We start from the raw sequence: 25702 nt of genomic DNA, 5'->3' as shown, positions 1-25702 counted from the left end.
TAATACTTCGGAGCTTTAGTCGGAACATTTTGGCTATGTTCGAATTCGAAGCTATTGAAGTTCGTTTTCTCGCTCAAGTTTATCTGTTTTAATGCCACACCTCTAAATATTAACTGGAACCCAACTAAACATAAAAGTGTACACACTTTGCATCAATTACGTCAAAAGATAATGAAAAACGATAGTGATACCCATGGTAAATACAAAAGGACTAGACCAATGTTTCAAAAATGGTTGAATCGCCTTAAGAGAAAGGTGGAGGTTAGCGGTGTGTTTTCTCCGAACGTTTTATATCCCGTCCTTCTCGGACGTTTGTTCCGAGATTTTGGTAATTTCGGCAATTTCCGAGGGCCGGAAATCGCGACTGCTGCGGTTTCGCATTGCGGAAGAGCCCCGGCTCCCGGGTCCCCCGTTCGCGCAAATTGCGGTTTTAAAGCGCACCGAGGCGGTCATTGCGTACAAAGTGATCATCATCATCATCATCATCATCATCGTTCTTCCGTAGAAAAATACTTCGATCGCAGCTGGCAATTTCGCGCGATTTCTTTGGCACATTTTTCGGCTGCTCCCGGAGCCATAGATCCTTCGCTGTTTTTTGCGCGCCATCAACGTCTTCATCTTGCCGATGGTATCGCTGCGCGCGCGCGCCTACCGAAAGAATGTACTTGCCTATACACCGAACTTCAATTTTATTTTTTACATAACTTTCAATGACTTTGAATGATAGGATAAACTGGCCAATACTTTTACAGAGGACCAGTCTATAAAGAAATAGCGAAATATCAATTTGAGTAATATAGGAAGTCTCACGAAACAATTAATTACCAATATACACGTTAATGCAACGAGTTTCTGCAAACATGTCAAATATTCTAGTAATTTCACGTAATGACCAAACAAACTCGATAAAAATAACGAACTAAATATTTATTTAGTCAGGTAACATTTATCTTCGCATTTCGTATTTTTCACGTTGATCTGAATTTCTCAGTGTCTTTATTTTTGTATCAGGTAACCCAGACTGGTAAATGTACTGAAATGGAACATAGATCGGTGATATTTATTCCGTATAATTGTCAGCATTCATCACGTTTAGAATAAAATGCGTAACGGTACACAGAAGCTAGGCTTCCCAAGCTGTCTACGTAAGTTCGATCTCTATTGGTCCTCGAGTGTTCGAGAAGAGAGGCTACCGGGGGGGGGGGAGTTTGCGAACCGTTTTCACGGTAAATCGCGGCCAAAAGGGGGGGAGGGGGTTCTCTCCGTGATCGTCGTCCGAGAGAAGTCCGTTGATCCCGGGTCGCCTCGGTAGAAGACCGACCGATAAATTAGTTGCCAGAAGATATCTCCTTCGCTTTTCCTTGGTTTGAAAGGCACACGGCGACCGAAGCTGCGGCGCAGGCTGAGGTGAGGCGAGGTAGGGCAAGGCAGTCATATTTCAGCCCTTGTTAGGCCGAGGGGCCCCCGCCGAGACGGGATGGGGGAGAAAATCTCTTTGACTCGCCGCTCCGCGCCTTAATCCACTGGCGTATACCCTATCTTGCCACCTGCTCCCTCTTCTTTCCTTCCCCCCCTCACTCTCTCTTCTTCCTCTTCTTCTTCTTTAAGTTCACCCCTCCCCCTTTCTCTCGGCCTATCTGCCTCCACTTTCTCTCTTCCTTCCTCTGTGCTTCCACTGTCTTCTGCAACCTGGTCCACCTTTCGTCTCTCTCTCTCTCTGTCTCTCATCCTCGTAGTCCTTCACCATAAATTACAGGGGATATTACGACGTGCCTCTACCCCCACTTTTCTCTTGTTCCGGATGCGAGACGGGGTACGCGCGAGGGCACGTTTACCCTCGTGTTGCGCGCCACAGATTTGGGCTGCAATGGCGCTAACAACTGAAAATTTAGTGGGTCTTGCGACTTTTGGCTTGACGATTGTAGAGAATGTTAAGATTGGATGATTCGGAACATTATAATTTTTCGGAAATTTGTAATCAATGATATATTGAAGCAACACTTACAAAATGTAAGGATGATGTAATAGTTGCGAACTATGAGAGATTGAAACTCGGGACTGCTTCAAAACTTTCATGGTGCACCGCGAATCGTTTTAAGCACCTCACAAATCTATTGTTTGCCGGAAGCCCAACCCTCGGCAACAATATCGATGGGGCAATAATTTATGCGCTTGGCACGTTCCACGGCCTCCCCTCCCCAGTGGTGGGGATGAAGTAAAAACTCTCACGGGGGACTTCTTATCCAACTCTCATCGAGTCTTTACGGTACTACTAAAAAAATCCGTGGACACTCACGGTCTCGGATTCTTTAAATTCATAAACAATCCAATATACATTTACACCACCATATCATTATTTTATACGTTCAATAAACAATTTATTGTTTATCCTCGATAATAATAGATTGTAAGTAAAGAAGGATCAATATTACCGACAGACTATATTTTCTATCCAAAGACAAGAACAATTTCAATAGACATCAATCAATCAATCCGACTATTTAATAGTTACCTATTCAGACGGTTAACATCACCAACAAAATATCGCGAAGTATTTATTCCGGAAAGATAAAGAATAAGAACCCGACGGTGAACGGGTTAAACCGCAACGGGGATAAAACAAAAGAAAGTCGGGTCCCGGGATCGCAGTGAGCACACCTGCTGACCTATCTCTCGAGCGCGATCTCCGTGAAGGAACGGAAGCCGATCGGATTCGTGGATCGTTTCCCGTGGTGGAAGTGCCAGGAGTCTATCTTTCTAAGCTCGCCACGGCGAGGAGGTTCGAGGGCTCGTAACCTCGGCCCGTAACGAGGCCATCGACATCGGGGGGTTCGAAACTCATCGAGGCTGGTCGAAGCGGAGCGCGCGATCGACGCTTGAAAACGTATCTTTGGCACGGAGGTGGACGGCGCGTTTGAAATCTTCCGCGCGCACGCTTCTTCTTCTTCTTCTTCTTCTTCCTCTTCCCCGAGCCGCCTTGTCGGTCTCTTTAGCGGCGTGGCGGCGGCACCGCTTCTCCTCCGCCAGGAGATATGCGACTCCCGATCGCGGGGCTGCTCCATCGATTGAGCTGTCGACGAGGATAGATGTCGGACGGACTAGAGAGGATCCACGTCGGAGATTTAGTAACGCTTCGCTGTCGGGTAGACTGGCGAACCACCTAGCAAATGTATTCATATTGACGCCCCCCTGCCTCAGTCGCTTCTGAATATTTATCGCCATCGGGGTCGCGGAGCTTTCGTGAATTTGACGTTGGTTTGCCGCAAGATGTTGCCGGGACACGGTTTAGTGCACGCTCAGTCGCTCGAGATTCTAACGGATGAATATTCCACGGAAGATAACACTTTGTTCCAGTTGGTACCCTCTGGCTCACGGTTGGTATCGTCGATAGAAGGAATGGAGTTACTTGTCCTCGATGGACCTGAAGCAGTGTTGGAACTAATACACCCCGAAAAGTATACTGTGCTTCTTTTATGTATACCGCTTGGAACTGACAAGGCGATTTTACTGACCAGGATAATTTTCCAGACATTTGAGTCTCTTGTTACTAAGGGGATTGATGCGCCGACCACCTGCTATTGGCTGGGATAATCTTGCTAGTGGTTAGTCCTTTCACTTGATACGGATAAGGATGGGATTATAAGGATATCAACAAAGCACGATCATAGAGAAGAATACATTTTCGTGTTTGTCAGTATTACCACCAGCAAGATAGTGACAATTTCTAAAAACAATACCCCCCCGGTATAAAAATGTTCTCCAATTGTCCGAACCAAAGGGACAATAAAAACCACAACGTATATTCGTCCCTGGTACCAACACGAGCCAATAAAGAGGACGCTAAGGTGCTTCACACCGAGTACGTTACCCAAGGAACAGCGCCCAGATTCGCGAAACCGCGAACGGTTCGCTCGTTAGAGGCCAATTTTTCTTTGTTCCCGTCGATCGCGTCCCGGACCGAGCCGTCTTCTCCCGTACCGCCGCCGCAGGCCTCTTTTCTTTTTCCAGAAGGTCGATTCGTTTCGCGGGTGCCTCCGGTGGCCGTTGGTGCGTGGCATTCCATCGAATGCACGCTTACGAGGCGCGCGCACACACCGGTGTGTGCCTCGGTACTCAACGGTGGACGCGAAAACAAGTTAAAAATAGCCTGGGAGAGCGGATCGCGGTGTCGGCACCTTTGAGGCCGCGGCTCGGGGAACCCGCAACAGTCGTTGATCGTTCGCATCGTGTTTCGTCGTCCGGATGTTGATGATGATGGTGAGAGACCGTCTCGTTACCATTACGAGGGCCGCTCACGCAGCCGGCTAACACGCACCGCAAACCTCGCATTACCATAACCGCGTGCACACACAGAAACGTCGTCGCGGCTTCTTCGGGGTCTTCCAGCGGCGGCCGACGAAGACGACGAATATGGAGGGAGAAAGGGAGGGGGACAAAGTTGCTCTGGCGTGCTTTCGAGCTTACCGCGACTCCGCGTACTCCGCTTACCGCGACTTAACGATCTTACCGGCCGCAAGTCTCGCCGAACACTTTTACCGCCCTGGGGACCCGTTACCCTAGCTCTATACCGAGATTGACTGCAATTGTCAGCCGTCCTTAGCCGCCGCCCACCCCTTTCATTCTCGTCATTGGTGTCGTTGTTGAATCCCCCAGCTGTTGCGAGAAAGGGGACCAGCTTTAATGTCATTTGCTTGCGCGTTTCTATGAAGACGTTGCCCATTTTCTGGGTTCGCCGCGTGCTGCATACCCAATTAAAGTCTTCAGCCGAGAGGGGAGTTCGCATCGTTTGGCGGAAACGCGAGATCGGAAGGAGATTATGGTAAGGGCTTGTGGATCGAGAATGGTGACCGGGAGTAGTCGATGTTCAGGCTTTTCTCGTTTGGTAACGATGCCTCTCGTTGCCTGGTTCAATCAGTGTCGAAAACAGTGAATTGTGGAAATTGTTAAATATTCTTCTTTTCCCTTCGCCTGATCGTTATTTTTATTTTTTTCCTCCCCGGTGGTACGCACTTTAAAGGAGTTTCTTTGAGATCGTGAATATTGTGCATTTATAGCGTAGTAAAACGCTAATTAAACCCTAATGAGATTCTTATTTTATTTCGTACCCGATAGAATGGTTGGTTGGGTAAACAAATTTCCGGTTCGGTTTAATTCGTGTGGATCCAGTCTATAAAATTTTACATTCGTGTAAGTATCCAGAGTCTATTAATAAGGTCTATGACAGTTTTCATTCGTTTTAGATGGCTGTGTGTAGTTTTTTTCGCGTGAAATTTTCTTCTTTGTTCCGTTAATCCAGTTAGAAAATACTTACTGGTGGAAAGCGGGAACTGCTAGCGGTTGAAATTGGGACGATGTTCGAGGGAAAAGGGTGAAGGCACGCGGAAGAAAGAACGAATTTCCGCGATCGAAAGGGGAGGAGGTCGGTGAGAACGGATCTGGCGACTCTCGCGTTCAGAAATTCGACGGCTACGAAAGGGATTTCTGAAATATCGGCAGCTGTCGGTTGCTGGGGCGAGCCATCAGCGCGACAATTATTAAATTCCTTCCATTTCGCTAGTGACGTTCAAACGTCGAGTTATTAGAAACTAGTTCTAAGTCGGTGAATTCGAGCGAATATTTACACGTTTCTGTGTTCGGAGTAGTTTCATGCTACTGGTTAAATGACGCGAAGTTATTGAAAATGAAATGTAAATTAAAAATTACAATTTCCACAGATTCACAAACATCTGAAAACCTTAACGAGGTTTTTGTACCGACACGTTTAAAAAAACATTTCAATGAGCTTTGAGGCACAGGATCATTTCAGGAAATTTCGTTGTAATAAATTTAGTCATCCTGTATAAAAGATCATATGAGACTAAAATTCGATTGGTATTGTAAATGACAAACAAAAGCAGTATTACCGAACTGTAATACCTAATCCAAAGTAATAGAAATTTTTTGATAATAGAATTATCACTTTCCAAATACAAGACTTTATATATTTAAATCCAGTTTCGTATTAGAAAAGTAATAGTTATATTATCCAAAACTTCCTATTAGTTCGCGTATGGTAGGTTCTACAGTATAAAAGCTCATTCTTCAATAAAACCAGATAATTCCTCAATTATCTGCGCGAACATCTGTCTCTCTATATTGAATTACAATCTTATCCTACACTTGAAATCCATCCATCGATTCACTAAATACTCAGAGAGAAAGTTCTTCTCATCTTCCGTGAGTTGTTCGAAAAAACTTCGAACACAGATAAAAATCTTGGCGTCTTCAAAAGAAAGACAAAAGAAAAAGAAAACGGTTCGAGCGCGCCTGGTTCTGAACTGGGCGGCGGCAGTCCACTCGGTCGTCGTGGCCATTTATTTGCCTCCCGATCCATCCTCCGATTCGAATATCCCCCCGGAATCTTTAAACGCTTTACCTGCTACCGGAATCTCCGCGGAGCTCGGAATAGAGGGTGGCGGCGGCCAGTAATACAGCCCGTCACTTTGTCGGCCTTTGTCACGGGGATTATGCGCCGGGTGGCAAATTATGACGGACACCTTCACGCCCAGGACACCCTCTAATGCGCCGGACGCGGAAGAGAGGGTCGGCCGAGGGACACCGGTGGAACCAGAGGGGGTAGAGGGGAGGGGGCAGAGGTAGAAAAAGGGAACGAACGCGCGAGAGAGGCTTCCATAAGCACCCGGGACCACGTTCTTTGAGAGGCACGTCCGAATTATACGCGCGGATCCGGCCGGATTATAAATTTAAAGGGGATGAAAGTGGATTAGCGGAGGCCAAGTTACGGATTCTCCCCGTGGAAATTGATCGCGGGACGGGATCTCGTTGATCTCGACAGTTCAGAGAAATCCGGGAGGTCGGAGTAATTATGTTTCTATATTCTCGTTTCCCGTCCTCGATGGATGGTTTATTATCGTTTTAGGAACAAAATAGTCGAACTATTGCAACGAAGCTTCTTGGGTTGAGAATTTCAGTTTTTGTTGTGAAGACTTGATATCTTTGAAATGAGATTGGAATTCAATTCTAGTCTTAATATAGATCACGAATTTTCCGAACTTTAATAACTATCTAACAAATTCCACTTAAAAAAAAAGGAGACAATACTCCGTTCAAAAATCGTGAACGTGTAATCCCTCGTCTCGATCCCTATATTCGAATAAAATCGTATCCGTCGCATTGTTAGCACCATAAAATATAAAACCCATCCGCGTCACCAGCATCGTACGTCCAACAAACTGGCTACGAGCCGTGGAAAATTAATAGAGGATGCAGCTAGCGACGAATTAAAGCAACACACGGGGGAAGGATTTGCTTGTCGCTGTCACTCAAGTGTTTCGTTGCTCCAGCGACCTACAACCGATTTCCGTCGCCCCCCCCCCCACCTCCCTGCCTATTTTTTCCACAAGGTTTTTCGCGAATATCCGGACAAGGGGCACGTCGTGAAATCTACCCCTGTCCCGGTAACGGGCGTTCGAGTGTCGGGACAGGTTGATTTACGGCATAATAAAGCGGTTACGCAAAGCGTGGGAGGGACCCCTCGAGCCGTGAATTTTATTTACGATCTACCGGAAAGTTCGGATTCGTCGTGGCCTCTCTCTCTCTCTCGTCCACCCGGCTCTCAGTGTCGTAAAATCGGCAACGAACGACGATTCGGTTCCGGTCGGAACCGATTTTCCCCGGTTGCGAGCTGAATTTTTCCACTCGATCGCTGGACCGTGAAGCGTGGAGAAGGTAGGAGGGGAGGGGGGGTAGGAAAAACGGTTTCCTTCCGGGCAGGCACAAGGTGAAAACTCGAGGCCGCGCTCGGTACCGTGTAAATGATATTTATGACTGGCCGGACCGGATTCTACGACGGACTTTGCGCGGATTAGCCGTAGTTAACGGGGGCTGGGCTTAGAGATTCTGTTTCCCCGAGTGGAAACACTTGGCAGATAATTAACGGACTGTACGAGCGATAACGGCGACTTCGGGAGGCAATTCCCTGGTAATTGTCGAGACCGTGTTCCCTTGGACGACAAACACTACGAAACCGAGTGTACACGCGGCGTTCTTGAAGATGGCCTCCTTAATCCTGGAATACTGGCGTTAATTTTTTTGTGACATTGATGTCGACACAGGGCACACTGTACAGTCCGTCCTGCAGAAATAATATTTCTCAGTGCCAGACTGTATTAAGTCCACTTTTTTTTGTAAAATCACATTTTACGTGTTTTAATTTTTGTATTAAATTTTTCACTCCTTTCGATGGTAGAAATTATTTTGTTCTAAGTCGTATAGTTTTTCATATAATAGTGTAAAAATGACAGGTCCATATTTTGTTCCGAGGCAAACAGTATACAGTCCATTATGTGCAAAGGGAACTTAATGGAATGTTTACCATTTCTATATATCTAAACTTGTGTTAAGTCCATTGAATAGTTCGAAGGTACCAATTGCTTCTTGTCCTATTCTTACCGAAGGGTTCCAAAGTTACAAGGTTCGCTGCTTTTTCCCCTCCAATCCTACGGTCCCCTCGCCCAAAGTGGTAACTTATGCTCCGTCTATACATATATGTCTATGGCGCATCTGGTAGCAGTGTATGTATATCCGTCGAGAAACGAAAACGAATTAAAAATGCGATACAACCACCTATCGCCCATTAACAGCGACACGGGGCTGCCTCTTCAGCCCCCGCCCCCTCCATCCCATCAAAGTCTGCATCATCAGACGGCTTTCTGGACACGGGATAAGTATTCCTTATAAAGATTCTCGCCGCTGGCGTCGCTCGGGATCCCGGGGTCCCGAGCCAATCCTGGTGGTGTTCGCGGGCCATTATGCCCGATCATAATTGCGTCGTCGCAACAACGTTTCTCCTTTCCGACGTCCACACAGCTGGGGCGGCGGCCTTTCATCTTGTTGCCCGGCCGAACGAGCTTCTGTTTCCGAGGTGTTTCCGCCGCCGGCTACCGTCCTGGAAGCTGGAATTTGATCCTAAGTAGCCAGCGTCGCAATAAACGGCCGTGGAAGGGAAGGAGAAGAGAGAAAGAGAGCCGACCGAACGGACAAAGAGAGCGGGGATCGCTTGGAAGTGGTCAGTGTTGGAGGGGCAAGATTGACGGAAGGTTGCGGTGGCGAAACACACCAGCACGAACCGATGAAAAAGAATGAAGAGGGGGAGAGAGTGGCGCCGCGGAAGACCCGACGACGCTTCCTCCTTTTAAATTATTCCCGCGGTCTGCGACTCGTTCGCGTTACCTCGAGACACCGTTATTGCCTTCTATACCTGTGGTGAAAACCCATGGTGTACGGAGAATTACAAGCTATAGGAAGGTGGTCGCGCGAGTGTTGATCGTGTTTCTGTTTTTTTTTTTTTTTTATTCCTTTTGGTGTTAAATGATAGAAGCAGTGGGGTTCAATGAAGTATTCACCCTCTGATAATAAGGTCCACGTGGACTCAAGTTATAGTTCCTCTTATGCTGTCCCCACCCAGTTTGTATTATTTTTGTATTATCAGTTTCAAAATATTTTTTATTATTTAGCAAACATTTAACCCATTTGCATCATTTGAAAGAAATGAAAAGTATTATGTTATATATCTCAATTATTATTTCTTATTATATAAATAAATAAAAATACAGGTTCAAGGTAACAACTTTTTTTACCTGATCCGACCCCACCTCACCAAGTACGGTCTTAAAACCAACCTTACGATTCGCGGGGTTAAATATGATTCTAAAAGGTTTGGAACTTGAAATGATTCAATTTTAATCAACTTTATTTATAAATGGAAGAATGTTGGGGGAATAGAGATTCTTCGTGTAAAACTGATACCACCAAGTTTATTGTTTCCTTTTATGTATAATCGCTAAATAATCTGCAGTAAAATTCGTGTTACAGAGACTTAGTAGTCCTAGAGGAGAAGCGAGTTCCCAATTGTTGTAATTCTCTTCTCGAGTATCCCCCAAAATCGTGGAAGTTTCAACGGCCGTTCACGAAACAGCGGGTGTAACGGCTGCTTATCCGCCGACACAGATATTCATAAGTAACATTCAGCCGGGGAAAATGCTTCGTGGTTCATTTATAACACGCCTGGGAGCTATTCAGTGTAACAGCATTACCGGCGCGATAAACAATATTCCGTCCCGAGATGTATTTATCTAACAAGTCGAGTAATGGCTCGGTCATTCTAGAGCCACGCGGAAGACCGACGATGAAGAGCTTATCTTCCTTCACTTGCAATTTCTGGTCGTTCAGCCACGGTATCTCGCCGCCTCATTATCATGGACTGCGCTATGATTAACGTACTCAGCTGGCGTTTTCAGTTTACGACTCTGAACGGGATTCCCGATGTTTGTTAATTCGATTCCGTGTGCGAGCACGAAATCGGAATTTCCAATTTCCGTGAAGTTATCGGCTATGATGAATGTTGCTGGAATATGGAAATATTTATTGAACGATCTGCTCCGAAATATCTGCTACATGCACCTATCCTCTTCTGTACTTAAATGGGACTTTCGTTTAATGTACAACATTTGATCACACATGTTTAATTTCATCATTACAATGTCCCCACTCAAGGCGTAGGGAAACTTCAACTTCAGGTTCACTCTTCAAAATTATATGAAATCTTAAGACAGGTCGGTTTGAAGATTTGATCGTTAATCCCTTAACTTCGATGGATCTGTATAAGAATTCACAACATTGTAATCTCCTGACCAAGGGAGATCGTTTCTTGTCATCGTTTAGAATTATAAAACTGTACTTCCAATTGCGTCTCTGTACTCCATAGAAGTAGAGACTTCTACCAGTTAAATTCCAAAGAGAAGAAACGACATCAGCCGTAAAGTAAACCAAGAGTGACCCTCAAGTCCGTATCCGCTACTCACAGTTCTACTCCGAAGTACTCGGTTCTCATTCGAGCACACACAGTGATACCCGACATTTCATTCTCCAGATCTCCGTGTACCTGACAGCCCTGGTGCTCACGATAGCAGCGGAGGAGAAACCGACGAACACGGTCTCGGTGTCCTCCGGCTCGCCGGCGATCCAGAGCAACACAATCCAGAAGCTGATCAAGATCCTGGAAAAATACGGGCTGGAGGAGCAGAGGGGCCTGAAGAGGGTATATCTGAGCAACAGGTCGATCACTTGCAACGATGGATCACAGGCGGGATTCTACCTGCGGAAGTCGCACGGCTCGAAGAGGTGGATCATTTTCTTGGAAGGCGGCTGGTACTGCTACGACCACAAGAGCTGCAGGAACAGGTGGCTCCGGCTCAGGCATCTGATGACATCGACTCAGTGGCCTGAGACACGCGACGGTGAGTACCCTCCTCCCTGCCTGTGGCTCAGGCTCTAGTCTCTGCCCGTGTTCACCGTGCCCTGACACTTTCTAACGTTTCCGTGGAACGGTGTTCCGCAATCCTTCCCCCCCCCCCTCGGTCGCTCGCGGCACGCTGTAATGTTGCTCACCGCGACACGTGACGGCGCGTCGTATTGTTCCGGTTAGCAGGGTTCAACCCACTTCGGGGAACGCCACTGCGTTCAGCGTAGCGTAGAGTGGTCTGTTTGGGTATACTCAGAACGACCAGACATGAGTACGGTAGAATCGCTATTATTCGAATTAATGGGGTGACATGAATGTGGGAGTATTCGCGTTCCTTTTTTTTGGCGGTGCTTAGCTTACAGAAAACAGAAGTGAAAATTTAACACAGGGGACCTTTTTTCTTAGAACTGCACACCTGTTGCGCTTCCGTCTTTTTACGGAATTGTTTAAATTAACCCTTATTAGTACTTTATATGTTTACCGGGTAGCGTCTAAAAATACCTTGAAAAATATTTGCGATTCTTGAGGTATCCATTACAGTTAACATATTTCTCCAAAAAACGAAGATATTATGTTTTTTTTTAAATTTCTTTATTTTTATCCAGTAAACGTGCGTTCCACTACATAAACTTATTTTATAAAAATAAAGTGTCGTTACATATGTTTATATTAAAAATGGAAAATTGATATGTCAGCTCAAGGTATTTTCCGGAAAACCCACAGAACCGATTTATCGACTTTGAGGTACTAAAAGGGTTAATTCTAATTAACCTTTAATTGCAGATGACTCATCTCAGAGATGGGTGATCTGACAACGACTACTTGGGAACACTTAATAATCGGCTGAATGTTATTTTTCCTTACCGTTTTGAATATAGTATTTAAGAGCAAATCATTGCCACCCAAAGCTTCGGTAGTTCTAACCGCTTAGAAAGATAAATTTCTGTTGGATGTCAAATCATTTCGAAACGAATCGCTGTGAAATAATCAAGCAATAAATTATAACCATTATTGTTCATTACAGTTGGCGGTCTTCTGTCAGCAAACCCAGAAGAGAATCCATTCTGGTGGAACGCGAATCACGTGTAGGTATTGTCCACCTTAGCAAAACTATAAGATAGCGTCGAACAATACTATGAACCGTTTTCACTAATTCTGATCTACGTTTCCTGAAGAGATTTCTAAAAACAAGAGTAAACATAGAAAATTCTTTCGTCTTTCAGAGATTTTAGTGGAATCAAAATAAAACAAGGAAATTATGTAAAATCGATCAAATTTTTGTCCTTTAGTGTATTTCACATACCTCTGTAAATTCATACAATCTCTAGTCTAATTATCTAGAAGCAATAAATGAAAAGTGGACTGTTGTCGGTAAAATTATTCAATTTGTACAATTGGCCGATAGGGGCGAGTGATAACGTATTCGTGACGAGGTCTCCTTGTTTTTTTCTTCAGATTCGTCCCTTATTGCACGAGCGACAGTTGGAGCGGTACCAGAGCCTCGCCGAACGACATGTTTTCCTTCATGGGGGCAGAGATCGTGTTGCAAGTGGTGCGGGATCTCGTTCCGCTCGGTCTTGAAAACGCCAGCTCCCTTCTTTTGGCAGGCAGCAGCGCGGGTGGAACCGGTGTCATGTTGAATTTGGATCACGTGCACAATTTGGTTCGCCACGAATTAGGTGAGACGGGTCCCCTTTGATCGTTCAACGACCCGTAAACTCATTCACCCATTTAAACCGGCATCGTCGGGACCGTTCAATCTTCCGCGCGATCAGAATTCCTTACGCCTCTTTAACATTTAACATTGCACACAAACGTGCTTCTTAATCGTGATCCCATTTATCGTCGTCGGTCCTATATCCGATTGTCATCTGATTAAAATCAAATGGAATAGTTTACGTTCGAATAAGTTTTTATATTTGTGTAATATATTGAAGTTTACTTTCTGAAATGACCATATCCAGTTAGTATAAAATAGCGAATGATAATTTACATATAAGTTAATCTATCCAAGAATCTTCGAATGTCGTGGTTTGCAAGTAGCTAATTTTTTTTTAACGTGCTCTGCAGGGTTGAAGCATATTGCAATAAGGGGTGTCTCCGATTCGGGGTGGTTCCTGGACAGGGCACCCTATTCGCCGAACGGTTTGTCACCCGTCGACGCAGTCCGCAAGGGGATGGAGCTTTGGAAAGCTCGAATACCTCGTAATTGCGCCTCAAAGCATCCAAATGAGCCCTGGAGATGCTACTTTGGATACAGACTGTATCCAACCCTCACCGGTAAAGAACTTTCTACTTTTCTGTTTGTTAATCACTTCAATTTCTGTCACACAATTCAGTAATTCTTCAAACAACAAAGATGTTTTTACTAAGAAATTTTCTACTAGAAAAGTTTATAAAACATACAGAGTATTTGAAAATTGTTTCAAAGAACAGAAACAGTGACGCTTAAATGTTTGGAAACTTTTATTTTAACAAACATAGTTTAAATTCAAGTCCTCTTCCAAATATTTCCTTTTTAAAAAATTATGGAAGATGTAGGAGAACAGAATACAGTCTTCCAGTTTCCTAAGAGAATTAATATTAAGTATAATTAAAACATAGTAGACTTCGTACATCTAATACGTATGAATTTCGAAAGAAATCAATACTATAGATAGTTTAACACTATGACGTCCGGCGACACCACAGTGGTGACCTTCACAAAGTATCGCTCGGCGGCCGGCGACACCAGAGTGGTTAGTTGTGCCGGCGCCAAGCGAAGAAATGTTTAAAAACAGTGCGGCCGGCAAAGTGTTAATATTTATTATTTCCTTTAGCATAATGTCACAAATCATACTGGAACTACCCAAAAGATTAAACATCCAGTTTTATAAAATTAAAAACTCCTATCCCATTGAATAAGTGATTCCAAACTATTTGAGCTATATTCCATGGTAGTATAATACACAGATTAATGATCTTTGAGACAATTGAAATTTATCGATCGGTCGGGCTACCGTCGTGGGTCGCTATAAAAGTGGCCATCACGGTGAAGAAGTGATCTATTAGAGGCGTGAAAACGACACACACTCCTCGACTTTCCCGCTAACACATATATTTGCTTCCCGGAAAATCATAGCGCCCCTGTTCGTTTTTCAATGGCTGTTCGACGAGGCGCAGATGTCGGCGGACAACGTGGGTGCACCAGTGACGAAGCAGCAATGGGATTACATACACAAGATGGGCGACAGCCTGCGGCAGACCTTCGAAAATGTTACAGCGGTCTTTGCCCCGAGCTGCATTAGTCACAGCGTCCTGACGAAGAGGGATTGGCAGCTGGTTAAAATAGACGAAGTTTCCTTGGCACAGGCGTTGCATTGTTGGGAACAAATGCCAATCGGGAATCACCGTAACGAGTGAGTACCGGAACACCGTGAAAATGAACACCCTTGTCGTTGGAACGACGGATGATCGATCGATCGTCCGCCAGCGGAACGTATTTCGTTCTGTTAAACATAGACGAGAATTAAGAATTCGCCATCGTTTTGTTGATGCTTCCCAAGTGAAGTTGACAACGATCTTATATCCATCTTGCATCGAAACGTTAAGCCTTTAAGTAGAGAAAGAATATCTCGAGAAAAGTATGAAAGATTATCTTGGAGTTAACAAGCAGACCGAAATTTCAATGTCTAAACTCCCTTCGAAACAAAAAGAGTGTTTCATTTACAATATTATTCAGATGAAGTGGCATGATGACCATTTTTGGGACGTCAAATTCTGTACAAAATTTTAAGGCCACGATCGACTTGCCGCAACGGATAGACACCTTGTATATAACGGGCGAAGGGGTTAAAATTCTAGAGTGCAGAAATTTTAGATATAATATTGAATGTTAAAACTTCGTCGTTAGGTGTCTTCTTGTAGCTTTTAATGGAAACGAAGCGTATCGACGGAAGATCGCGACTCTAACGGTTCACGTCGGTACTAATTTCAGCACCCACTCGCCAATCGAGACGAACCAGCCGTGCGCGAAGTCGCTCCGGAAACTGTTGCGTTCCGGACCGACGAAGGGAAACGGAACTTCCCCAGAGCCCGGGAAAACCGTGAAGACCGATTCCGCGTCGGAACTGCAGAGAGTCGCGTCTACGGTCGTTAGAAAGTCGGACGAGGGGAGATCGTCGACGTCCACGGCGCAGGAACGCGAGAACAAAAAGAGGAAGAGACGGAAGCACAAAGGCAGACGACGGGACCGGAACAAGGAGGCGAGAACGAAGAAGGAGAAGCACGAGCGGCGAAAGACTGCAGGTACGGGGAACCTCCAGAAAGAGCAATTGTATTAAAGACAAATGGAAGTCGTGATTAAGCGTTGATACCGTTGTAATAATATTGTAAATAAACGTTGAACCCGTTTTTCCCGGGATGATTCGTTGCGTTTGAAACAAATTGGCAAAGTGAAAAAACTTTAAAAATGGGTTCCTGATGAGCTGATAAAAAACGGACATGTCATATGTTGGGACCTAATATCAAGCCTAGATTATTTAGACATTGTTTAGTTCAACTCCTGGTTGTCCGAATAACGCCGCTTAACTAAATCAGAAACATGCTTCATACGACATAAAACAATACAATTGATTGTTGAAAAAGAATCAATACAATTTTTGTTAGCGTTTACATTAATAACTGTATATATTCTTTTGTATTGGAATATCAACTCGATTGTACCAACATCGTGTCACCTAATCGGTTTCCATAATCAACGTTCTTTTTCGGTGACTTTCTATAATTCTTTAGAGGTGACTTTAGTATAATTCTTTATACATTCGTAATCGTCGGATTATAATTATTCTGTTAAACCGTACCAAATCTGTTCGAACGTTAGGTCGGCGAAAGGGCAACAAGCAGAACAATGAGAACAACCACACGGGCATGTTCAACGGCACCAGGCCACAGCGCTCGGTGATACCATCTGGCAAACGGAAGTGCGTCCAGGGCTGCCACTTCCGGCTAATCGAACGTTGCACTTGGCCGCAGTGTAATCACAGCTGCCCGAAGCTTCACAACCCGTTCACCGGCGAGGAGATGGACTTCATCGAGCTGTTGAAGAGCTTCGGTCTGGACTGCTGAACCTTCTTACCCAGCGGGCCAATTAACGAGCACAATTGGCGAAGGTGGCGATGGTAGCTACCGGTGGTGGTCTTTTGTTCTCGAAGCTTCGATATACAACGAGGCGCACCGCGTGCACTGGTTCGCTGGTATTTGTCCGTCGACGGACGTGGACTTTAAAAGTTTTCGAGAGCTTGGAGAAATCAAACGAAAGAGAAAAAGCTTCGGAATAACGATGAAAGGAAGAAAGAGACGAGAAGCCAGTGTTTCTGATGTGTTCCCAGGCACGAGAACAGACTTTTTCGCGTTTTGGACAGAGATCAACCAAATCGAATATGTATCTGTACATACTTTTTTAGAGTCTACCACGATATTCGGGAGCTTCGTCAGAGGGAACAGTCGTCGATTCAATCGTGGTCTCGCCAATCAAGTTCGTTCGATTCGGTCATTTGCCGACAGACTATTGTCGCGTGAAGAACCTAACGAACGACCGACCATTGATCGTCAAGCGAATACGAGCTTGTTCAGGCGTACGGCGCACGTGAAATGTATATTTCAGTCTGTCCCCTCGAATTACCGAGTATCTTTTAATTTATTTCGTAGTTCGTAAGGCAAATTAAATCGATACATGTAGTGTCACGTCGCTACGATTAATCCGTTTACGCGTTCGACGTCGATCAGCCGTGAGGCTTGATTTCCGTTATCACCGAAACTTCCCGTCAATACTACTCGGTATCTGGTCAAATTGAACGTTCGAAATGATCACGCTGAATTGGAATCTTCGAATTATTCGAACAAGTGAACAGATCGTTTCCAATGGTCTCTGCAAAATTTTAGTCTCGTAAAAGTCAATCGATCGGACATCGTCATTTCTCTATAGCTGAATGAAAAAAAGAAAGCATTGCAATTTTTTTGTAATACATTGCTTGTCAAAAAGATTTAACGAACTAATATCGAAAGAAATTATTGAATAGTCGACCGATCCGAATATGGACGACATACGATGGAATTAAACGTGAACGTCCACGATGAATCAACTTCCACTTTAAAACAGTTTGCGCCACGGTACTTAAGCGGTCCTGACATTAAACGTTCAGTATTAGCACAGCCGGTTGATGTCGAAAGACTCGACAGTCCGCAAAGCTGAACCCGGTAAATCGAGCCAGAAACATTTCCAGCGCAGTCGCGTTCAATAGAACGCCGGAACGGAGTTTTGCGAATTGATGCCACTAACGAGCAAACCGACCGACCGACAAAGCAGCTTCATAGACTGATAAAATTATCTACCTCAACGAATCAAATCGTATTAACGTCCTTCTCTGTACTATAAACGTCGATTAGAGTGTAACGCGCGGCAATAGTAATTAATAATAGGTTAACATGCGCGCGTGACCAGCGCATAGTGGTACATAATGACTTATTTTCTTCAGATTAGTGTATAGATCGCAATTTTTGGAGTAAATTTGAAACTTTTTAAAAATATTACCGCTTGTAGACTGATTTGAAAGAAAAATAAGTCATTGTGTACCGTCGTGCAGCGCCGCGCACATTTTGTATATCTATGTAACGAAACAGTGTAATATACTTGGACTAATAATTATTTATTTAACGCGACAGACGGAAGTTCACGCGACAGGCGAGAGAGGCCTTCGGCCGAGGTTCGAGGAATTTAATTTATTTTTTAAATGGAGAGTTATTATATCGAGATCCCTACAGCGCTCCTGTCTCGCATACCGTGTAAAACAATCATTGCATTGTACTCGCGTGAAACTGTAAATAAATTGTATATCTGTTGTATTAAACGAATCACGGCAATTAATTTTATTTCTTGACGCGTGGAACATTTCGTTTCAGGAATGGCAGCTTTTTTTTTTCAATCGATCGATAAAATTAATGGGTACGATGAAATATTTTCTGCACAAGTTTTGATTGGTGGACAGGGAAATTTTCATACAGTATTCATCGTTCTCCATATTCTACAAGGTTCGTTTAAAATGTTTAGCGTTGGATCTGTAAAAGTTTATACTTAGTCCCAAATGTCCATTAAATATAATTCTATTTAACATTAGAACTACCGACGATAAACGTGTATCTATTTCAGTCGGATCGATAAACATGACAAACTTTTGAAAATATACAAATCTATAAACTTACTTTTTCACTTACATGTGACATGTCATCGTTATAACTAGACTGCGAAACTTTATGCTTTTCTACTAAGCACCTCAATTATCAATTTATTAAGTTCATTAGCAGCATCGAATTTTTCGAAGATCTAAAACAGTATTCTAATTGTAACAATACCTAAATTCCTCTAATTTTGTTGCTGTTAGTAACATGTATACCTAGGCTCAGTAGTCTAAAAGCAGTCGTATCTACTTCCAAGCATAGTTGGACGTAATCAACTACTTCCATTGCAATCAATGTAATTAAAAAGTACAATTACGTGTATTTAAAAACTGTAATGTAAAAGTAATTTGTAATTGTCTTAGCATTTACATTATAATTGCAATTTAGATTATGTAATTAGATTACACTACCCAACTGTGCTTCCAAGATACAACACTCCACAAAACAACCAACGCGAAAGAACACCGAGGATCCAACGATTGAAAATCCACCAAAGAAATTTCCCAACGGAGACCAGTCACCAGTCGAATAATTCACCCAGAAGCGTAGCTTCGCGATCCACCCGACGAAACAAGAGGAACGGTAGCTTCACGGAACCTGGGGCCGATCGATCATGATCGGTCCGAAGTCGTCGGGTAAACACAGCGGCGGAGTAACGATAAATCGACTCGCTTCGTTGGCTGCACCTGTACCTAATCATCATCCTGTTAACTCCCGCGAGACCCTCCCCGTCCCCCGTTGACCCACGAGCGAGGGTGATAATTCAATGTAGAATCAGAATCCGTCCCCCAACCCCCGGGTTTGATCCGTCGTTCCCCGCGTAACACACTGATCGCTCGACCCTCTATCTATCCTCTCTGTGTCTCTTCCTCTCTCCCTCTCTCCGATCGACGTCGTAAGTTGTCTCGAAACTATATATTCCACGGCATACGCAGGAAATGGTGTTTAATGCCGACGGGTCAGGCCGGGTCTGACCCCCGGTGGTGGACAGATGCGGTCTATAGAGGATGGACCGAACGTCCGACAGAGAAAAAACCGGGCGGCGTCGATCGAACGGTAGAGGAGGACAACCGGTGTGCCTGGTCCCCATCGAGCAATTGACGTGTCCGAGGAAGTGATGGAAGGATGATGGCACAATGTGCTTGAAAGGTCCCATAAGCGAGAGAGCGGGTTCTATATTAAACTGGTCCGGTTACGGGTCGTTCGGGCTGCCCGTTGTTCAGTCACTGGACTGTCTCCAGACGGCCGTGGATCGGCATCGTCCAGGACAAAAAAAAAACCGCGATCGATCCGCAATCGACGCTTATTTCGCCGCTGGAGCCGCAACGTCATCTTAACACCGTCGAGGTGACTGATTCCATTGGCCTGTTTTTTTTTCTTGGACGTGGACGATGTTAGACTGGACCTGATCGTCTTGAAGATCCGCGACACCGAAGAAGTGATTGTACGGGTTGAAGGAAACGAGCGTTAAAAAGTTCCGTGAATCGGCGACCTAAGCAGGGTGGGGGGGGTTGAATGCGGGATCGATCGGCCGTCGACGAAGGGGATCCAGGACTCGAGGGAATTCTGCCGATCGGCTGTAGCTGGATAGTAGAAGCGGCTACCTTGATCCGCCACGTTTCTCGGCGAATGAAGTGACGTTACGCCGCGGTCAGTAGCTATGCACACAGGTAGAATAGGAGCGATTTAGTTGTTCTTAACCCTTTCGTTACTGTTGTTTCCATATGGCTACGTATTTTAAATTGCGAAAGGAAATATTAGTATCATGTATTTTTTCGTATCTGTGAGTATATAATTAGTTTCTTTTAGTCTTGTATAGATGATGTGGCACCAATTTGAATGTGCATTTAAAAGTTTATCGGTAGAATAAGACAGTATTTGTCCTCTGTCTCTCCTTCACTTGATGAAATTCAGGTCTGAACATTGTTATAAAAAAACAGTTTCGATGGAAAACAGCTAAACCACAATTAATTGAATTTTTCTCGTTAAGCACAGGTACACACCGATTTCTGACGTCGGATATCGGAGCCCTGTTTAGACAACTTGCATAGAGTAACATCGTTCGATGATGTTGAAGGGAACGACGTTGGTGTTCCTTCCTTTGGTCTGTGACATCGGTGAGCGTATTCTTTTTTAATTCCCTCGAGATATTCGCAATCTTTGTTAAAATTTACAGTTACTATTTTTTTAAGTTCATGCTTATTGGAAGTATTCTGGTATAAATTTTGTTTTTCGATCAAATTGGACGATAGCACGCAATGCTGGCTAGAATGCTGATTTCATTTCTCTAGACGAACAACAATCTTTCGTTCGGGTAAGCTTGCTCACGGGAACGATACTTTGTGATTCCAGCATTGGCAGCGCAATGCGGGAAAGTATGGCTGACAGTCTCCTCGTTGTGGAGACCAATCGCGGCCAGTGACAAAGTGGTCGACGCCGAGCTCGAAGTAAATTGGGATCTCGATTGTCCGTCGAGTACAGGATACCCAGATACCATCAAGGTGTTCACTGCTGACCCAGCACATAGTAATAACGTTTTGTTTGCTTCTCTTGAACGTCATAATTCGGGGAATTAAGAAGGAATCCGTTTTCCATCCGGACCACTCACACTGATTCGAATCCATTAAATCTCCGATTAGTGTTCGAAGACTCTTCGACACTGACAAGGAGAGGTCCCCAGGTGTTGTACTGACTTTTTAATGAGATTTAGATGATACTTATTTTAGCCACATGTGACCATTAGTTTATGAACTATTTAATGTTCAGTGCCGAAGAGCCCTCGAACACACATCGAGGATTCACCGTAGCATAAAAAAATTTCACATCTCGAAACGAATCCTTCGTAGCAGGATCCTGAACATTTTTAATTCTCACAGAACACTTTGAGATTTATTGGTTAGTTAAAAAAAAAAATGATATAAATGTGTAACGAAATATCCGAGCAAACTGAGTCATCAATCTGTCCTCGTTTGCTTGTGGTTCGCCACGAATTTATGTCTCAAGCCAAACTTTAGGGGACTCGATCGTCTAGGGATCGGTCGATGCCGGTCGACGCAACCATCGATGTTGTGCTTTCAGACAAAACGATCAAGCCTAAGTTGACTTTGACTTCGCTGCAATACCCCCGGGGCTATTATCGGACAAACATCACGGTCGGTCGACCACCCCTTCCGGGCGGATGGGACACCAAGGATGGCGCGACACTTCCCGGGCCCCATTGCTTGAAACACCATGCTGCCCTTTATAAAGACGGGGCGTTCATCGTCAGCTCCTGCTTGCAAATATGGCCAACGTGGATGTACGATTTGAGGTGAGAGAACAATGATTTGTTACACGAAAAGATTACGAATTTCTATTAAAAAGAAAATCCTTTGCACGTAGAAAGTATCTATTTTTCAATATCTGTGTTCTATTCAGAATATTGTTAGTATTTTACGTTCGGTTTACATGGAATTATTTTAGAAAATGTTATACTTAATTACGAAAGCTGAATAGATTGGCAGTAAATAATACTACTTTACGATGTACATTAAACGGCGTAGACATTGTATACCAAACAGTGTTATATGTATAACAAATTGTTATACGCTTTGCTATACTACACGTTTTTATGACTTGTTACAAGATTATAGACTTTGGACAAGTCTGTAACGAGTTTGTAAAACATTTCGCGTCTCATTATTAATAATGGCGTCACACTTGATGGGTAACATATAACTTGTAAGATAATACAAAAAATGTTATGTAACATCATGTTATATAACATTTTACTTTCTATTCTTCTAATAAGTCTTTGCTATATGCACGTGTTATGTTATACAGTATAGTGTCGACGCAGCTGTAGAATAGTATGTACTCAAATGTACTGTGCTCAAAATATTAATACAAGTAGAAACAGCCAGTAAACGACAGACGCATCGGTTAAGTGGTATCAAGTGCCCCGCGTCAGACCACTTTTCAGATTTAATTTTCGGGTGTACTAGATTCTATATAAATAAAATTGTATTCTACATTCTCACTTTCAAGATCACCTCCTTGTGGATTACACGATCAGTTACAAAACACCTTAAATATATATTTATATCACAGTAAAAGCGTGAAGTTTAGTAAATGTATACACTTTCCAATCAATGTACGCATTTACGTACGATTTTAGCAGAAGTATGAACCGAATATAAGAATGTATGTTATTTCTAGTAAATGTATTCATTTTTTTAAGTATGTGAAAACTATTAGGATTTCCTGATCTTTGGACACAAATTAATGCATTTTTGTTTCTGCATGCCTTTCCTAAATCAGACATGTAAATGTATGCATTTACTAGTAAAAGTATAAATTTCGTTCCTTGTGAATACATTTACTAACTAGATTAGCAGGTGCATATATTGACTAGAAAATGCATATATTTACAGAATTAACGCCTTTACTGTAACATTTACATCGCACAAGGTAATATCGTGGGCTGTATATTTTTCTGAAAATTCAACGTGTACGTCTGTCTTGTTCTGTTTGTGAAAGTATTTGTATTTTGAATGTGTTTCCAGGAGGCAACTGGGAAGGCTTCCTATAGGAAGCTTAATGATTCCCGGCACCCACAATTCAGGATGCTACAAGCATGGTGACCTGACAAGACGAGACGCCTTTCAACGATACCTGTTAACTCAGGATCGCGACGTGTGGACACAGTTGGTGCACGGTATAAGGTACCTGGACATCAGGGTCGGTTACTACCCATCGATCCCGAATGGCACCGCCATCGAGGTGGGTAACCACATAAGCAGATTTTGGATCAATCACGATGTGATTCGGATCACTCCCCTGTCCTCTATCATCAAAGATGTGAGAAACTTCCTGAACGTTGCGAGGGGAGAGGTTGTCATTATGGATTTTCATAGGTAAGTTGCCAATATAAAATGCAACAAAATTTCTAATATTCGAATTAATATGTAGATACAATTTTTTTTATCGTCCATAATATATTCAGCATAACTTAAGTACAAAATTTTGATCCATTTCGTTCAAGGTAAATGAATGAAAATGATTTGAAATTGATATTAATGTAACTAAGACACGATTGTGATCGAAGGGGCGTGATGTAATTCAGTGTTGGACGGGCGCGGTTCAATGTCGGGCGATTTTGCACGCAGATTTCCGGTGGGATTCGGGGACAGGTCAAACAGACACCGCCGATTGGCCACGATCCTCTGGCGAGAATTCGAAGGTCTGATCCTCAAGCCCGATAGGGGGGTCGAAGGTCTTGGTCCGACCTTGAACGATATTTGGACCGGAGGGAAACGCTTGATTATTTGTTACGGCGATCAGCACACCGTGAATGGTAAATTTATTACCTGCTACTATTCAATTGAATCCTCGTGCGTCAATTCAACACACGTGTACATTCGCGTTACGTGAGTCGAATCAATTTTTACACACGCTTTAACCTGCCAATCGAGAGAGGTGAGTTAATTCGTCGCCGCTGCTATATCTCCGATTCAACGTATTTTATCTTTCATCCTTAATTATGCTCGCATAGATACGTAGAATCGACAATTTACCGTTTTAAAGTAAAATTTATTTCTGCTATTAAAATTCACCCAGAAACATTTTACATATCACAATTCACAAATCATTTAGAATTTCACTTCATATTTTAATTACGTCTGCACTATCGATAGTTCGATTAAGAATTTTAATATTATTAAGAAGTAAAAACATTTGGAATAGTAAATATTAATCGTAAAATTCATCGAATCGACAAATGAGAAAAATCGTCGCGGTACAATTTGTTTCCTACTACATTTAGACAATCGTCCTGTTTGAATCTATACTATTCATTCTTTGTTTTCTTTAGCATGGCTGAAACTGTTTCTTTTTCGGTTTTCCTAAATCTCGGGTTTCTTGTGTTGTGAATCACTTTTCTTACAGAGTATGACTGGTTATGGCCGACAATGTCTCAAGCATGGGGCAATCAGCAAACGGTGGAGGGTCTCTTCAAATATTTGGACGAAGTTATCATGGGATCGAAGAGGTTCCGGAACAGTCAGAACCCATTATGGGCGGTGATGGCGGAGCTGACGCCGTACCCACTGGACATACTGTTCAATCTATCCAGTGGACTGCGGCAGATGGCCGATTCCGTGAACAGAAACCTCACATTCAAGTTCCAGGAGGAATGGTGGAAGGAAACCAACGTAGTAGCTACGGATTTCTTCCTCGGGAATAATCTCATCGATGTCTCGATACAATCAAACATTAAGAAGAGCAATATTGCCCAATGGCGTTTGTAACGCGTCAATAAAGGAGCATAATCTACAGAAATTTAATATTAATTAGATTGCTGTTTCGTTGATGCGTGCGGAATGAAGATGAAAAGGATATTATCAGTTCCATTGAATAATTTTCAGAAGTTCTAACCCATTGCTGTTGCGCATGGAAAGTCCGTTCGAATTAATTGTTGAAGTTGAAATTGTTTCTTAAGAAATTGATAAACTGTTTGGTCTTCGATTTATTCGAAATCGAATGTAATTTAAGAATTACCTGACACTTTTTATGCAGCGGGAATATTTATTGGTGCCTGAACGCATAGGGTTAACTTCGAAGGTTTAGCTCCATCAAATTGTAGAAAGGATAGAAGTAATTAATAATTAGAATCTTCAGAGGGTAAGATTGATGATAATTTTCGTGGAATGAACTGCAGAATGAGATTTCTGGTGCCTCTTGGGTTTTATGTAGAAGAAATTTGTCGATTCGTTCATGTTAGAGGGAAACATTAGGGTAACTAGTGTAAGAGTTCAAACACATGTGCAGGAATAATAATATGCAAATTTAAAGACTAATAATTTATTAATAAAAAAGAATTTTTTATCCCTGTTCCATTTTGTAATATCCATCCAAATATGTTCGTTGGTATTAGAAATTAATTACCAATATTTATATATAGAATAATGTGTTCATTACTCGTATCGCGTAAAAGGATTAGGCACTAGTAATTACTAGATTGCAGATATTTAATTTATTTCTTCGATTAGTGATTTCATTGCATAAAAAAGAAAATAATGTATGCGTTGAACTTTATGTGCGGAAACTACAGGCGATTAAATATTCACAATGTAGTAATTATTTACGAGTAACATCACCCAACTGTGACGTACCGTGTTTCATGAAATCTGGCAGAGATGTAGTGTA

General features: G+C 43.2%; 2 protein-coding genes across 2 annotated transcripts in view; both read left to right on the top strand.

Moving 5' to 3' along the window:
* The window catches only part of LOC107185813 (palmitoleoyl-protein carboxylesterase notum1), a 51518-nt gene extending 35110 nt beyond the window's left edge, over positions 1-16408 (top strand). Inside the window, exons 2-8 of the mRNA XM_015573578.1 lie at positions 10931-11297; positions 12327-12387; positions 12758-12981; positions 13373-13582; positions 14424-14700; positions 15279-15589; positions 16164-16408. Of these exons, the coding sequence (XP_015429064.1) occupies positions 10931-11297; positions 12327-12387; positions 12758-12981; positions 13373-13582; positions 14424-14700; positions 15279-15589; positions 16164-16408 (1695 nt within the window). The remainder of the gene's footprint in view (positions 1-10930; positions 11298-12326; positions 12388-12757; positions 12982-13372; positions 13583-14423; positions 14701-15278; positions 15590-16163) is intronic.
* A 4148-nt stretch (positions 16409-20556) lies between these two features.
* Positions 20557-24804, top strand: LOC107186808 (PI-PLC X domain-containing protein 1-like). The gene is made up of 6 exons (XM_015574751.1): positions 20557-20634; positions 20870-21043; positions 21596-21827; positions 23062-23412; positions 23665-23852; positions 24443-24804. The coding sequence occupies exons 1-6, from the start codon at positions 20583-20585 to the stop codon at positions 24802-24804; spliced, it is 1359 nt and encodes a 452-aa protein (XP_015430237.1). The 5' UTR covers positions 20557-20582.
* The last annotated feature ends 898 nt before the right edge of the window (positions 24805-25702 follow it).

This window comes from Dufourea novaeangliae, unplaced genomic scaffold, assembly GCF_001272555.1.
Source record: "Dufourea novaeangliae isolate 0120121106 unplaced genomic scaffold, ASM127255v1 scaffold14, whole genome shotgun sequence".
Lineage (NCBI taxonomy): Eukaryota > Metazoa > Arthropoda > Insecta > Hymenoptera > Halictidae > Dufourea > Dufourea novaeangliae.
The sequence above is the reverse complement of the archived record's forward strand: the minus strand, read 5'-3'. Positions and strand labels throughout refer to the sequence as shown.